Here is a 17,039-nt window from a genome sequence, read left to right on the forward strand (position 1 = left end):
GGGGCACCGCCATTTGGTGTTGCTACTTGGTTTCACTTCATGGAGGCTTTCTAGCAACTGCTATTTGGTGCATGAGAGAGTTCGATGCAGCTGCCCTCATCTGCCCCTCCTGCCGTGAAGTTATATATATATATAAGTTAATTGCATTGCAATTAAAACACTTGTGTATTAAGAATTTGGGTATTATACCAACAGTATAGTGGATAAATATTATCCCTTAGTGGGTTGGATCCATAACCCGTAACTTACTTGGTGTTATAAAATTAATTATATGACGAATATCCATTGCTAATACTTGTATATGTATGAATTATCTATGCAATATTTGGAATATTGCCAGTATAAGTGAATACATTTAAGTATAGTATAATAATCCCTCAAAATGAATACTGTTGGAAAAATGGAGATAATACGGATGGATTCATTGCTAAAGGATATACCCATACCAACTAAGGACAATTACATCAAAGAATTAATATTTAGGATTAACGAATTTATCCATAGAATCCGATGGAAATCTATACCCATGAAAAGAATCTCACCAAATTAAGCTATGAAGCTAAAAATGACCACAACTAAGCGAGAATCAGAAGTAACTATGAGAAAATAATGGAAATTACTAAGAATACATTTAAATCCAGAAAGGCACCACCACCATACTTGGACTACTTCGAACAAGATCTATGGAGTACCATAAAAAATATCAAATTCAAGAATCATCCACAAGAGTGATTTTAATGATTTCAATAATTTATATTATGATTTTTATATTTGTATTCTCATCTTATATGTATTGAATTATAATGTATATATGTATGTTATTAAGGTTCTCATTTTTGTTAAATAAATAAATAAGTCAACACTATAATATCCTAAAGCTGATGAACCAACTAAATTGTTTCTCCATTTTCTTATTTGTATTATATATATATAAATCCTTATAATCCTTAAAAATGTTTTAGCCCGAAGGCCGCCGCCGTGTGTATGTATGTATATAATATATATATATATATATATATATATATATATATATATATATATATATATATATATATATATATATATATATATATATATATATATATATGTATATATATATATATATATATAAAGATAATTTAAGGTATCTAAGAGATACTACCACCCTGGAAATAGCAGCCAAAACTTGACTCTAAAAACCACATTAAATGTTCATACAGCACTAGTGGTGTATGAATATTTATTGTGGTTTTAGATTCAATTTTCGGCTGCTATTTCCAGCGTGGTGGTATCTCTTAGATACCCTAAATTATAATTTTGATAATAATTACCTTTGAAGGTTTTTATCCCCATGCTGGCCACTTGATAAGATCGATATTTAAATTAATGATCTTATTTATATAAATTTATATATAAATATATAAATGTGTGTTTATATATATATATATATATAATTTCAACAATTGAGGGCAAAATTAATTAATTATTAATCAATTTCACCAAGTGTTCAGTATGCAAAGGGACCATTCAAGGCGAATTCAAATTATTACATTATATAAAAGGGCTTAGTAAAATAAATTACTTTGCCGCATACTGAACTCATTAGAAATAGCAGCTAAAAACTTTTTTAAAGCTATTTCTAATACTTAAAGAAAATCTCTCTCATATATAGTGTTTGCTTAATTCAACTCACAAAAGTTTGGGGTAAGGACATCGAAAAATCAAATGCTAAGGTTATTTGAGAACGTACGTTTCAAGATTAGTCAAAAAACAACACTTCTATCATCAGCTCAGAAATTCCTTGGTTTGGATTTGGAAACACTGAAAATAAGAACATACCCTTTCGAAGATTTGCTCGTAACTAACAGTGTCAACAAATTCAAATAAGCAAGCGAAGAATCTCTGTTCTCCCCTTTCCACCAGCGTGGGTTAAAAACATCAAACACTATGCTTATTTCGGTAAAATCCGAAGCATTAATCAGAGGGAGATTAATTATAATTTCAACAATTGAGGGCAAAATTAATTAATTATTAATCAATTTCACCAAGTGTTCAGTATGCAAAGGGACCATTCAAGTAATTTATTTTACTAAGCCCTTTTATATAATGTAATAATTTGAATTCGCCTTGAATGGTCCCTTTGCATACTGAACACTTGGTGAAATTGATTAATAATTAATTAATTTTGCCCTCAATTGTTGAAATTATAATTAATCTCCCTCTGATTAATGCTTCGGATTTTACCGAAATAAGCATAGTGTTTGATGTTTTTAACCCACGCTGGTGGAAAGGGGAGAACAGAGATTCTTCGCTTGCTTATTTGAATTTGTTGACACTGTTAGTTACGAGCAAATCTTCGAAAGGGTATGTTCTTATTTTCAGTGTTTCCAAATCCAAACCAAGGAATTTCTGAGCTGATGATAGAAGTGTTGTTTTTTGACTAATCTTGAAACGTACGTTCTCAAATAACCTTAGCATTTGATTTTTCGATGTCCTTACCCCCAAACTTTTGTGAGTTGAATTAAGCAAACACTATATATGAGAGAGATTTTCTTTAAGTATTAGAAATAGCTTTAAAAAAGTTTTTAACTGCTATTTCTAATGAGTTCAGTATGCGGCAAAGTAATTTATTTTACTAAGCCCTTTTATATAATGTAATAATTTGAATTCACCTTGAATGGTCCCTTTGCATACTGAACACTTGGTGAAATTGATTAATAATTAATTAATTTTGCCCTCAATTGTTGAAATTATAATTAATCTCCCTCTGATTAATGCTTCGGATTTTACCGAAATAAGCATAGTGTTTGATGTTTTTAACCCACGCTGGTGGAAAGGGGAGAACAGAGATTCTTCGCTTGCTTATTTGAATTTGTTGACACTGTTAGTTACGAGCAAATCTTCGAAAGGGTATGTTCTTATTTTCAGTGTTTCCAAATCCAAACCAAGGAATTTCTGAGCTGATGATAGAAGTGTTGTTTTTTGACTAATCTTGAAACGTACGTTCTCAAATAACCTTAGCATTTGATTTTTCGATGTCCTTACCCCCAAACTTTTGTGAGTTGAATTAAGCAAACACTATATATGAGAGAGATTTTCTTTAAGTATTAGAAATAGCTTTAAAAAAGTTTTTAGCTGCTATTTCTAATGAGTTCAGTATGCGGCAAAGTAATTTATGTTACTAAGCCCTTTTATATATAATATATATATATATTATATATATATATATATATATATATATATATATATATATTATATATTACACAAAATGAGATAACAATGTCAATGCTGTGAGAAGATTTCTGGACATTTATAAGGTGAGATATAGACATAGTCTGAGGACTCGTTTTCTCTAATATATATATAAAGATGAATTAAATAGAGAGATACTATTGACATCCAATAATATATTTTTTATTATATTATAATATTACAATATTTCATAATATACTATGAATATAATATAACATAATATTATATAACATAGATAATTATTAAAAAAAACAAGAAGGCCAATAAATTGTTTCGACTTATATAAAAAAAATTCTGATATATATATCATGACTTTTGAGTAGATATGTGTGCGACATGCATGTATGTATGTATGTATGTATGTATGTATGTATGTATGTATGTATGTATGTATGTATGTATGTATGTATGTATGTATTTAGGAGTTTAGCGGAGAGACTCGTATTGATATAAACATAAAGTGGGGTTGTGTTTATGCGTTTTTTTTAGTTAAGTGTGTATGTGTGCATATGTGGAAGTTTTATGACGTGGGATAGTGTGGTCGTGGGTGATATGTATGTGTAATAATTCTGTCTGATAAGAAAGTCTGGGAGTGAGGATGTAGTAGCGGGAGCCAACGTGTGGTAAAATGGAAGTGGGGAGAAATATAGAGGTTTTGGCAGAAGCCTCTGCTTGGTTATGTGTAAGAGATGTTGTTAGATAAGTGAGAGAGGAAATAAGAAAAATGTCCGTATAATATGAGTATAAAAAGGAAAGTATTTCTTTGTTTCTGTGAGAGAAGTAAATTTAATAGGGCATGTATTTTTCCAAAATTCTGTTCATTATGTCCAGACTGTAATTGTTACTAGACTTCTTACTTCAATGGCTTTGTTCATATTTTTGCATTCTTTTCTCGTAAACATTCATTTTGCAATATTCGTTTATTCCAAACTGCCACCTACGCTATTTCTGGTTGCTTCATTTGTTCATTGGGAAACACAAAGAAAAACATTTAAACCCATAGAAAGCAACATATGTGCACAGATAAAATATAAAACGAACCATGAAACGGAAACTGGTTGATACACATGCATATATACATACATACATACACATACATACATACATACATACATACATACATACATACATACATACATACATACATACAAACGAAAATACTCTGTTGCTAATGTCGAAATTCCAATGAAACCAGCTCTTTCTCTATTGGTAAGAAATCTTGAAATAAAACTGAACAATATACGTACATACGTACATATCAACCAAATACCTGATGCTAAAAAGGGACAGAGACGCAGGAAAAGCAGTAAAATGTGATAACCGATGCAGACTTTGTGGAGTTAACACCGAAGATATCTCCCATAAGCAGTTGTCCAAAAATGTCATCACAGTATTATCTCCCGATGAGACATGATGTAGTCAGAACAATATATATTGAGATTACTTGGAAGGATAACCCCGATGCCAAAGAAATAAGAACCTACAGTATGGTAGAAGCATAGCCACTCATAATCAAAAGGAGTACTAGTGGAATGTCTCAGTGAAAACCTCAGTAAAATGTAAATACAATAGACCTGGCAGTAATTTGTGATAGAGAAAAACTGTTGTGGAAATCAGCTGCCCAGCAGATGTTGGCATAAAGCCAAAGATCAGGGAAAAAGAAAATAACTATTCAGAAGTCTACAGCTTCTCTATCCAGATTACAAGTTCAGGTTTATACCTGTAATTATTGGGACACTGAGGTAACACACTGCCAATCTTGAGAAATACCAATCTTGAGAAATTAGGAGAAAGCTGATTCGAAGACTACAATTCCAAGCCATCACTGGAACTGTAAAAATCTGTAAAATTTTCCACAAGTTTATCATTTAAGAATATATAAGCATGTTTAGACATGAAACTATATGCATGAGAACGCATACATAAAACAAAACATAAAAATCTGCATATATACATGCACAAATAATACACACACATATGCATGCATACATACATACATACATACATACATGCATGCATACATACATACATACATACATACATACATACATACATACATACATACATACATACATACATACATACATATCCTGTTGATGTTGATATTCCAATGAAGGAGCCTTGGATCTAGGTTAAAAAGCGGCTTTTCTCTAACGGCAAGAAATCTTGAATAAAACTGAATATGACATACATGCATATTAGGTTGGCAACTACGTTCCCGTCGTTTTTTTTAATTTAAAATTGTTTTAAAGTTTAATAAAAATAACAACTAATTAATCAATAATGTATTCACCCTTGTTGTTTACAACTTCTTCCCAACGTTTAACAAGATTTTCAATACTTCGTTGGTAGAAATCACCCGATATCGACTCGAAAAATTGGTCTAACCAAGGTCTCAATTCTGCATCAGTATTGAACAAAACTCTGTGCCTAGCATTTGCAACAGGTCGAAAGAGGTGGAAACCCGTTGGTGCCAAATCAGAAGAGTACGGTGAGTGTGGCAGCACTTCCTGGTCATGCGTTTGAATGGCTTCCTTGGTCATATTGGCGATATGAGGGCGGGCGTTGTCTTGCAGCAGAAGAACTCCATGCTGACGATTAGGTCTTTTCTCTTGAATAGACGTGTTAAGTCGTTCCATCTTTTGAACATAGAGTTCCACGTTGACCGTTTGGTTCCGTTCAAGCAATTCGTAATGAATAATCCCACCATACGCACAACATCATTTTACGCGGATGAAGATCTTGTTTCACGCGCAGTGTTGCTTGTTTACCAGGGCTAAGCTATTCCTTACGCTGCTTCATATTGATGTACAGGCACCATGTTTCGTCGGCAGTAACGATTCGGTAAAGAAATCGTTGCTTGTGTCCATGAGTTGAGCGGTGACGAGCAAGCAAACCAGCGGAGAATGTGGCTGGATGATTTTTGTTGTTGTTACTTAAAGCATGCAGAACCCATGCCCCATACTTCTAAACCTTTTCCATCGAGAGAAGATGCTTCTCTATAGCAGTGTGGGAGCTTTCCATTTTCTCTGCCAGTTGCCTTGTCGTTTGACGAGAATTTTCGTGCAAAATCTGGTTTAAACGCTCTTCATCGAACTCAACTGGATGGCCAGAACGAGGGGCATCTTTGAGGTCAAAATTTCCATTTTTAAACTCTGCATACCCATCACGAGCGGTTCTTTCAGCTATGGCACCCTCTCCATACACAGCACAAATGTTGTGAGCAGCTTTTGCGGCCTTAGAACTTTAATTAAAAGCAAAAAGAAGGAGGTGTCGAAAATGCTCGTTTTTCTTAACTTTTAATGATCTGAAAATAAACAAAAATTAACTAAAATTAGCTAGAAAAGAAAAACAAAATAGATTCCAAAATGATTCAAAAATAGAAAAATTGATTCCGAAATTTAAAAGTGCAATAAATTCCAAAATTTAAGAAACGGCGGGAACTAAGTTGCCAACCAATACATACATGCACGCATACATACATACATACATACATACATACATACATACATACATACATACATACATACATACATACATACATACAAAAATAGTACATTGGGAGTGAAAAATCCAACGTTTCGGATTGCGTCCTTCCTCAGGAAACAGATGACAGGAGAGAAAATAATGTAAGACAGCAAAATTTTACATCCACTTCGTAAAAACAAAATATATGAAACTTATACGGAACGCAGGAAGTGGTAAGAGAGAGAAAATAGTGAGGGAGGTAGAAGGAAAGAGGAATAGAATGAAGGTGAGAAGCAAGAGAGGTCAAAAGTAAAGAGAAGGGAAAAGATGGGTTGAGAGGGGAGTAGAAAAAAAATCACTAATTTAAATCTGTTGGTGGCATGATATCAAGTTCGAATATGAAATGCTGTTCTTTCTACTTCTTTTAAAATGTGGATCTATAGTATGCTGAGATGCTGGACACTGATAAGTGAATGATGGGAAGGTCATGTAGTATTCAAGTGGGCGGTTACAGGTTGGCCTAGCATACATGTTTCCGGAAAGCGATCGTCAAGAGGTCGGCCTGTTTCCCAAACGCAAAAAAGCGCCACAAAGTTTTTATATGATACATATATATATGGGTGAAATACAACAGAAGTTCTGTTTCATTGTATAATGCTACATTTGAACGTTTCTTTAATATGTATATATAACATTATGTTGTTAAAAAAATGTCGCCTTCCCCTTTCCTTACCGACTTCCACGTCATTTGAAGCGGGGACGTCTTCTAGATGTGCAGCAAGCCTGGATCACTTTCGCTACATTTGTGGAGAGTTTATGACTAAGAAACGTCAGAGAAACATCACCGAATTTGTCAGGATATCTTTCTGTGCCTAATTTGGAGTGAAATTAAGAGTAAAGAAGTGGATTCTTCATAAGGCCTGCTCAATTTGTGTTGAAGAACTAAACCACTGCATAAAATGCCAAAAGAAGTCCTCGTTTTAGAGGTTCAATAATATGGAGGGAGCCTAAATATCAATGATGACTACTACTTTTGCTCGTGTAAGGTGTAGGAACATCATTGGAAAAGTGAGAAAAACTTTGTTTATCCAAATCTCCAATCAACACTGTGATCTGGTGTCCATGGACAAGACGTTTCAGGCCCATTAACACCAGGAAACATTGAAGACATCACACGCGTTGATGATGAAACCTTCAATAGTAGATTTGCCACAGGATAGAGAGAGCTTCATGTATTGGCGTAGCAAGTTTTCTCCTCTATCAGACGCCAAGGGTGACGAGGGTGTATATGTAGGACCAGATATAAGGAAACTTTTTAAGAATGAAAATTTTGAAAACTCTCTTAGTGATCCTGAAAAAGATGCATGGATTAATTTTAAAGATGTAACGAAAATCTTGGGTAATCACAAGAATCCAAACTACAAAGACATAGTGGGAAGAATGCTGGAAAAGTTTGAGGCCTTAGGATGTAAAATAAGTATTAAAGTAAATTTCCTACATGCCCATTTGGACTTCTTTCCGGAAAATCTGAGAAATGTGCATGAGGAGCAGAGGAAATGCTTTCATTAAGACATGAAGGAGATGAAAAGATGTGAGGGAAAATGAATACTAATATGGTGGCTGACTACTACTGGATGAAGCATCGTGATCGAGGGATCAAATGCTCACAAACAAAGGAGTTCCAGGCATAGTTCCCAAGATTTTGAGGTGAAGAATCCAAAATAAAAAAAAAATGAATGGAACCCTTGTAAAAATCTATTTTCTCACCTTTCAATTGCATTTCTGTCATTTTATTTTGCAAAAAAAAAGTACTAAATTCATTGTTATTAGTTTCATTTTGTGCTGCCATCTGTAGATTTACCTAAATTAAGTTATATTTTATGATTGAACTGTGAGAAAACATTAGGTGACAGGAAAAAGCTTTTTCGGTATTGCGAATTAGTATCACAAAAATATATAAAGTAACACAATTATCAAAATAGTTTTCAAAAATTTCCATTTCGCAGACCTATGTAATCTTTATACCCAATGTACACACACACACACACACGCATCTACATGCACTTGCATACGTACATGCATACTCACACATTTGCATACCCGTACGTACACAACTACATAGCCACATCAGCGTATATACTAGTACCCATATCAGAATATTCAGTCTTAATTGTCGTTTTTAGCCTTGTACTGAGGGGCTGCCGGCGTGAATGTATTGTTTTAGATGTAGGCATGGATTGGAGAGAAAAATATAGGAAAATCCATTTTGCGGAGGGTGCTAGAAAAATATTGGATCCAGGAAGTGTCATTCTTCCTTGCCAGTTGATGAGGAAATTTTACAATAGGGTAGAGTAAATTTATTGCTGTTGGGACACTCGTTTCTAGTGTTTACTCAGTTTTCTGAGTACTTAACTCTGAATAAAATACATGTTCTTTCTGTTGAATAAAGACAGCATTTTCTTGCACACCAGATAGATGATCTCTGACATGTTAGGATCTTTACACGTACTGCAAATGCATTGTGGGATGTCATCAAGGATAAGTATGGATGTATATATATATTTTCTGCTCTATTTTAAGAATTACTCAACAATACCGAAAATACCAGTCTCTAAACCAGAATCAAGACTCTTCTAGAATTCATATATCACATTTCTTTTCCTAAAAGTAATGAAAGTATCATTCTGAGGAAGAAATCTTAGCGGTTCACCAATAGCGTTGTTTTAGAATAGTGAATCTTGAACTTTACATGTTATAGTGTGTCAATATTCTTTCTCTTGATAGGGATTATAATGCTTGTCTGCTGAATAAAAACGAAGGTGCATGCACGACTACGGAACGAGATACACTGATGCCAACTAACTGCCGTAAGTACCTATTCTTACCAAGTTCTGTTTATCACAATTGATTTGTAATTCTTATTGATCCAATCCTTTCATTTTCTTAAAGACAGCTATATAAGCGCAGGCGTGGATGTGCGGTTGGCTGTATGGTAAGAAGCTTGTTTTACAACCATATGATTCCGGGTTCAGTCCCACTGCATGGCACTTTGGACAAGTGTCTCCTACTATAACCACGGATCAACCAAAGCCTTGTAAAAGGATTTGGTAGACGGAAACTGAAAGAAGCCTGTCGTATATATATGTGTGTATGTATATATGTATGTGTATATATTTATGTGTGTGTATCTTTGTTTCTGTCTTTGTCCCTTCACCATCGCTTGACAACCGATGTTGGTGTGTTTACATCCCCGTAAGTTAGCAGTTCGGCAAAAGAGACCGATGGAATAATTATTCTTTGTAAGCCTAGAGGCTTACAAAGAATAAAGTACTGGGGTCGATTTCTTCGACTAAAAACCCTTTAAGGTGGTTCTCCAGCATGGCCGCAATCAAATGACTGAAACACGAATTGAAGAATAAAATGAAAAAATAAAACAATATGATTCAACATATACTATATAATTCTATGTTCTACCCATAATTCTGTCCTTGTGATTTAAGATCGTAATACTTGTCGGTGCGTTGGTATTTCAAAAAACGGCGAAAAGTATTTTATTCTCTTCTGATCTACTGTTGTTAGTATTTGTATTGTAAGTCTGTATATATGTTATCATACAGTTATTATTATACTATGAGCCTTCCATAGTAGCTTTCTCTCCTTCACTTACAAAGCATTTCTGCTTTATTTACAAATATTCTGGGGGAGGGCAGTCGATTAAATCGACCCCAGTACGCAACTGGTACTTAATTTATCGACCCCAAAAGAATGAAAGCAAAGTCGAACGCGGCGGAATTTGAACTCAGAAAGTAAAGACAGACGAAATATCTATTTCTTTACTACCCACAAGGGGCTAAACACAGAGGAGGCAAACAAGACAGACAGACGGATTAAGTCGATTATATCAACCCCAGTGCGTAACTGGTATTTAATTTATCGACCCCGAAAGGATGAAAGGCAAAGTCGACCTCGGCGAAATTTGAACTCAGAACGTAACTGCAGACGAAATACCTCTAAGCATTTCGCCCGGTGTAGTATAAAACAGTTCAAGAATATATTCATTAAATTTGGCTGAAAATGACGGATGAGCGTTTGGCTCAATTGGAATCGCAAAGGAGCTGTGTTAGCATTGATTTGTGGATTCGATTCTGGATAAGGTTAGCTCATCCTTTTTCGGTCATTTGTATTTAAAAATTGTCGGAAGGTCTTACGTAATGGATGCATTTCTTAATATATATTACGCTGATCTGAAACGTACATATAATTGGTTTCAAAATATCACTGGTTTGAATTCATTCTTACAAATTGTAAAAATGAATTCAAACCAAACAGTGATATTTTGAAAGCAATTATGCGTACGTTTTAGGTCGGCGTAATATATAAGAAATGCATCCATTTCGTAAGACCTTCCTCAATTAAAACATTCCAAAATATGAAACAGCCGATGGAAATATTTCAATATATATGGTCACAGCGGTAAATTGGCTACTAAGAATGAATATGTATGGAGAGGGGGGAGTGAGATAGGAAGAGAGAGGGAGAGAAGAGTAACAGTAACAGGAGTAAGAGCACGAAGAGGAGAGAGAGAGACGAAAGGAGGGAAGAATATATATATATATATATATATATATAAAGTGAGGTAGTGGGGAAAGAAAGAAAGGAAGATATACGAGTGGATTCTATTGAAAGGAATGAGATGGCTGTACCTGTATGTTTGCATACAAAATCAATGAAAACGAACAAAGAGTAGAGAATTAAGGTCATGAATTTGGGGCGAAGACGGGGAAGTAATAAACCAGATATTAGGGTGTTGTTAAGAGTTTTAGTAGTGAATGGAATAGGTAGTATATAGCTTCCATCTTCAATCCAGTATTAAGACAACTGAATATGAAGACATGCACTGGATGGCCAAAATATCGTTCTTACCTCATCTTGCTCCCTGCACTACAGAATGCACTGCTGCAGCCGCCTTCCCATTCGTTGAACCATGGAGGCTTCTTCGCCAGACTCCGCCGAACCCAATCTTCACATGCATTGGTAAGCAAGCCCCAATTTGCCAATTAACCCATAGCTGGGGCCCTAACAGGTATTATTACTACGGGTCAGAGTAGACTGGGAGTAGTAGTACCTACATACCTACCTGCATACATACATACTCGCACACACACACAGATATACATACATACATACATACATACATACATACATACATACATACATACATACATACATACATACATACACACATACACACATGCACACAAGCTTGAAGACCGTATAATTGACACGAAGCGCAGCCTCTCTTGGACACAAGACCACGACATCACATCACACTTTGAAGGTTATGCATTTGCAATCTAGGAACAGGAGATTGCCACAAAGTATCTTGCGAACAAGAGAGACAGTGATGCTGTTGTAATCCCAAGGTGCAACCGCATGTGTAGGCTATGTCGGTCTTTTGCCGAACCACTAAGTTAAAGGGACGTAGCAAACCAGCATTGGTTGTCAGACGATGATGGGAGGACAAACACAAACACACAAACGTATACACACACACACACAAATACATACATATGTATATATATATACGACGGGCTTCTTTCAGTTAGGTGTCTACCAAATCCACTCACAAGGCTTTGGTCAGCCCGAGGTTATAGAAGAAGACACTTGCCCAAGGTGCCACGCAGTGAGACTGAACCCGGAACCATGTGGCTGGTAAGCAAGATTTTACCACACAGCCACTATACACAGCCATTCCTACGCCTACATATACACATCTACATATACATATGTGTATGAGTATGTAAGTGTGTGTGTATGTGCTTGTGTGCGTGTGTGCGCGCGCGTATGTTCCTTATGCATTCGAGAAATTAGTTGCTGATTTTGACGTATGGAGTATCAAAAGATTCAGCAATCTTTCGCCTACCAAATAAACTTTATTTTCATTTACATATTTGCATTTCAAAAATTTAACACTATAATATTTCTATAAGTTTACTATCGTAAGCGACATTTTATGCCACCACCACCACCACCACCACCACCAGCACGACGTTACATATTCTATATGCGTGTGTATGGGTCTGTGAATGAATCTGTGTTTGCGCGTCCGTAACAGATTATTCAAATATATGTGTCGACCTGTAACAGATAAGAAAAAAGAAAAACAGCAGTCAAGCCCCAAACCATGCTATGGGTGAGGAGAAATACATTTTAAAAGAAACTGTCCTTTTAAAAATCTTAAATGTTTTGGATTTGGAAAAATCGGACATAAGAATTCACATTGTTGGGTGAGCCAAAAAAGTTGGAATGAAAAAGTTCGAGAAAAAATGTATTGCCAACACAAATGCAAAGCGAGGCATAAAAAAGAAACTTTGTCTCCATAAAAATAAATAATGCGAATACCAGACTGCTGTTGGACATAGGTAGTGATATCACAATAATTAACGATGACTCATGAAGAAAAATAGGAAAACTTACATTGAAAAAACTTCGAAAATTGCGCAAGGTATTTTAGGGAAACGATTGCGATTTTGGGGCGAAAATGATAAGTGAGGTGACATTCCGTAGAAAAATTTTGGAAGCCAAAGTTTTTGTATTAAAAAATACGACAGGCTTATTTGGCACAGACTGGATGGAACCTCCCATAAATATTTTTTGTTATAATGTAAACGGTTCTTACGCCAGGTTCTTACGTCAGAGGTTTTAAAAAAGTAAATTAAAAAAGATTTTTCCTGTTGTTTTTTTCTGAAGAATTAGGTAGGTGCACCAAGACAAATTTCAAGTGAAAGAAAACGCTGTACAGGTATTTAAACCGAAGCGAGCTGTACCTTTCGTAGCGTTGAATCAAGTCAACGGGGAATTGGATAGACTTGAAAAGTTTGGAGTTATAGAAAAAAACTGATTATCCAGAATGGGCATCACCAACTGCTTATGTAAAGAAAAAAAGAAAATACGAGTATGCGTTGACTTTTCAACAGGCTTGAACGAATGTTTGATGACATACAATTATCCATTACCATGTTCAGAGGAAATTTTTTGAGAAATGGAGGACAATTTTTTTCAAAGTTGGACTTTTCGGAGGCCTATTTACAGTTACATGTCGAGGAGGAATGTTCGAAATTATTAACGATAAACACCCGTAAAGGTTATATAAATTTGGGATAAAGGTATTTTTCAACAGGTGATGGACATTGTGCTTGTGGATACGGATTTCGCTATAGATTACTTGGATGACATACTTATAAAAAGTGAGTCTCAAGGCCAGCATGAGGAACATTTTAAAAAGATCTTTGAAAGAATAAATGAGTATGTATTTAAACTTAGCGAGGAAAGATGCGAACTTTCCATGCCAAAAATAAAGTATCTAGGGCAAGTTATCGATAAAAATGGTCGCAGGCCAGATCCTTCAGGATCGAAGAAATTAAAAATGTTTTAACATCAGAAGTGTCATTATCGCACTTTGATCCAAATTTAAAAACGGTAGTAGCACCAGATGCTAGCGAAAGTGGTATAGGAGTGGTAATTTTATACAAGTATGAAAATGGTAGCCTAAAATCCATCGCTCATACTTCACGTTTATTGTTGGCGGCTGAAAAAAAAACTAGTCAAATTGAGAAGGCGGTGTTAGCCATTATTTTTGCCGTGAAAAAATTTCACAAATTCATACATGGAAGGAAATTCAGTCTGCAGCCAGATCACCGCCTCTCTTTGTCAATTTACGGATCGAAAATGGGTATCCCCACACATACAGCCAATCGATTGCAGCGCTGGGGGACGATCCTGCTAAATTATGACTTTAAGATGGAATTTCTACCATCGAAAAAACTGGGACATGCGGATGGTCTGTCAAGATTGATACCTAAATACAATGAACTGTTAAAGGACACATTAATAGCGGCATTAAAAGCTGAAATCGAAATAAAAAGAAATATACTCTGCAACGTAGTATGTGAACTACCTGTCACTTTAGAAGATATAAAAAATCAAAGCAGAGAAGGATATGTTCATAATAAAAATGAAAAACATAGTGAAGTCAGAAACAAATATAACAACTCATGTAGCCGAGCGTAACACAGTTTCGAAATGGTATTCGATATGTGATGACGTACTTATGTACGCCCAGAGGTAATACATGTTTCTTTGCAAAATTGTATGCTTAAAGAATTTCACATGGGACACCCAGGAATCGCGAGAATGAAAGCACTGATGAGGAGCGACGTCTACTGGCCGAATATGGATCAGGATATTGAAAAGTTGGCGAAAGCCTGCAGGGATTGTGCCCTGACAGCAAAAGCACCACCTATAAAAATTCAGCCTTGGCCCGAGACTGACGTACCCTGGTCCAGATTACACACAGACTTCCCAGGACGGTTAAATGGAGGGTATTATCTAATAGCTGTGGATAGTTACACGAAATGCCCAGAAATATGTAAATGTATGAAACCAACCTCTAAAGTAATAAATGGAATTTCTGGACGAATTTCTGCTCGATATAGCCTCCCAGACACTATAGTGTTTGATAACGGAATACAGTTCACGTCGAAGGAATTTTAAAACTTTTGCAAAATGCATGCAGTGGAGCATATTACTGCTTCGCCATACCATCCGAGATCGAATGGACTAGCGGAACGTTTTGTAGATACGTTTAAAAGGGCGCTGAAAAAATCTAAAAATGAGCTACCAGCTGATATTGCATTGATGCAATTCTTAAGTGTCTACCGAATAACACCTAAGCCCAACACCAGATATGTCGTCGACTGAATTCATGTTCCCCAGGAAAGTCAGGTCAGTGTTTGACAAATTACTACCGGAAAGAAAAGAAAAAAGGAGAGAAACACTGAAAATAAGATAAAATACTTCAAAATCGGTGACAAGGTGGTTTTTTAAAATATACAGAAATGGAAAGAAAAGTTGGGAAGAATGTATAATATGTAAACGTTTATGAAAAATAGTGTACATAGTAAAAGGTCATACGTGGGAACGCAAAAGACATTTAAACCAACTGAAAAAAGGTCTACGGAAGAAAGAATAAAACATAATGAACCAATGGAACTTCTTTATGACAGTTTTGACATTCGAACCAACGAGTGCATCGACTAGGAAAAGAAAACAAACAGAATTTATACAAGTAGCGTCAAAACGACAAAAACATTCCAATTTCTTTTCGGGGAATTAGTAAAAAAAAGGGGGAGAGGTGGTAATAAATATATGATAAATAAAAGAAAAATATTGACTTCCAAGGAAATTCAAGCTCAAAAAGGGGAGGTGTTGTGGTGAAATCCTGATACCTCTGTGGGATAGCAAGTGAACTGTCCTAAATCTTATAAAGGCGCATGCGTACTGACAGTGCGATGTACAGTGTCATGTGTGCATTTGCATTTACGAAGGCAGTCACAGAAGTCGTTGAGAAGAGATATAAATGTGTTACGTTTGTTACTGATTTAGTTTTGGTAGTGTTATCACACTGTTACAGTGTAGTCTATATCCCTACGCACGAATATAAGAGATATTAACATTCAACTCAAGACTTTAGCTACATGAAATTACATGCGATCAAATGATAGTTTCTCTGAGGAATCTTATGAATAAAGTATTTCCTAATTTATCTGTCAATTACACTGATATAAACTGGTTGTGTGAAAAAACTATACTGGTTCCAACTGATGAACTTCTTCAAAAGTTAACAGATACATCAGAAATGACTTTCCGATCAACTGACAACAGTCGATCAAGATTAGGTTATTCAATACCCTGTTGAATTTCTGATCACACGTAAACCCACTGGAATACCACTGCATAACTCGACACTAAAACTGGAGGCTCCTATTATGTTGCTTAGGGATTTTGACCCATCTCACCTGTGTAATGGAACTTGCTTAATTGTCCATCAGGCAACAATCATAACAGGTAGTCAGAAAGGAGAAAATGTCTTTATTCCAAAAATTTCTTTACGTTTGATTTAGGGTGTAACGACCCATACATTGTCATCAACTTTCTCGTCCTTCTATCCAGTGTTGATATTTCCTTCTTAGTCCATTTGAGGATGGACGCACTATATCTGACCACAGCAACTCCCCAGATATTCATTGAAGTAATCAAAGTTTTGGCATTGAGGTTGGATTTCAACACCATCTTCACCCTTTTTTGATACGCCTCGCTGACCTTGACTTTTATTTCTCTTCGTAGAATGTCATCCAGATCCAAAATCCCTAAATAAACATACCAGAAGAACTATGCCTCAGAGAAATCCAAAAGATTGTGCTGACAAGTACTGCCCACATCCTTAGATAAAGCCCATCAGTTTAAATGTTTGTGTTGTATTACATGGTGATATTTCGCTA

General features: G+C 35.4%; 1 protein-coding gene across 1 annotated transcript in view; it reads left to right on the top strand.

Moving 5' to 3' along the window:
• LOC115218684 overlaps positions 1–17,039 on the top strand; it is a 113,886-nt gene that overhangs the window by 36,872 nt on the left and 59,975 nt on the right. The window contains exon 3 of the mRNA XM_029788615.2: positions 9,484–9,566. Coding sequence (XP_029644475.1) covers positions 9,484–9,566 — 83 coding nt within the window. The remainder of the gene's footprint in view (positions 1–9,483; positions 9,567–17,039) is intronic.

This window comes from Octopus sinensis, linkage group LG13 (genome assembly GCF_006345805.1).
Source record: "Octopus sinensis linkage group LG13, ASM634580v1, whole genome shotgun sequence".
Classification (NCBI taxonomy): Eukaryota; Metazoa; Mollusca; class Cephalopoda; order Octopoda; family Octopodidae; genus Octopus; species Octopus sinensis.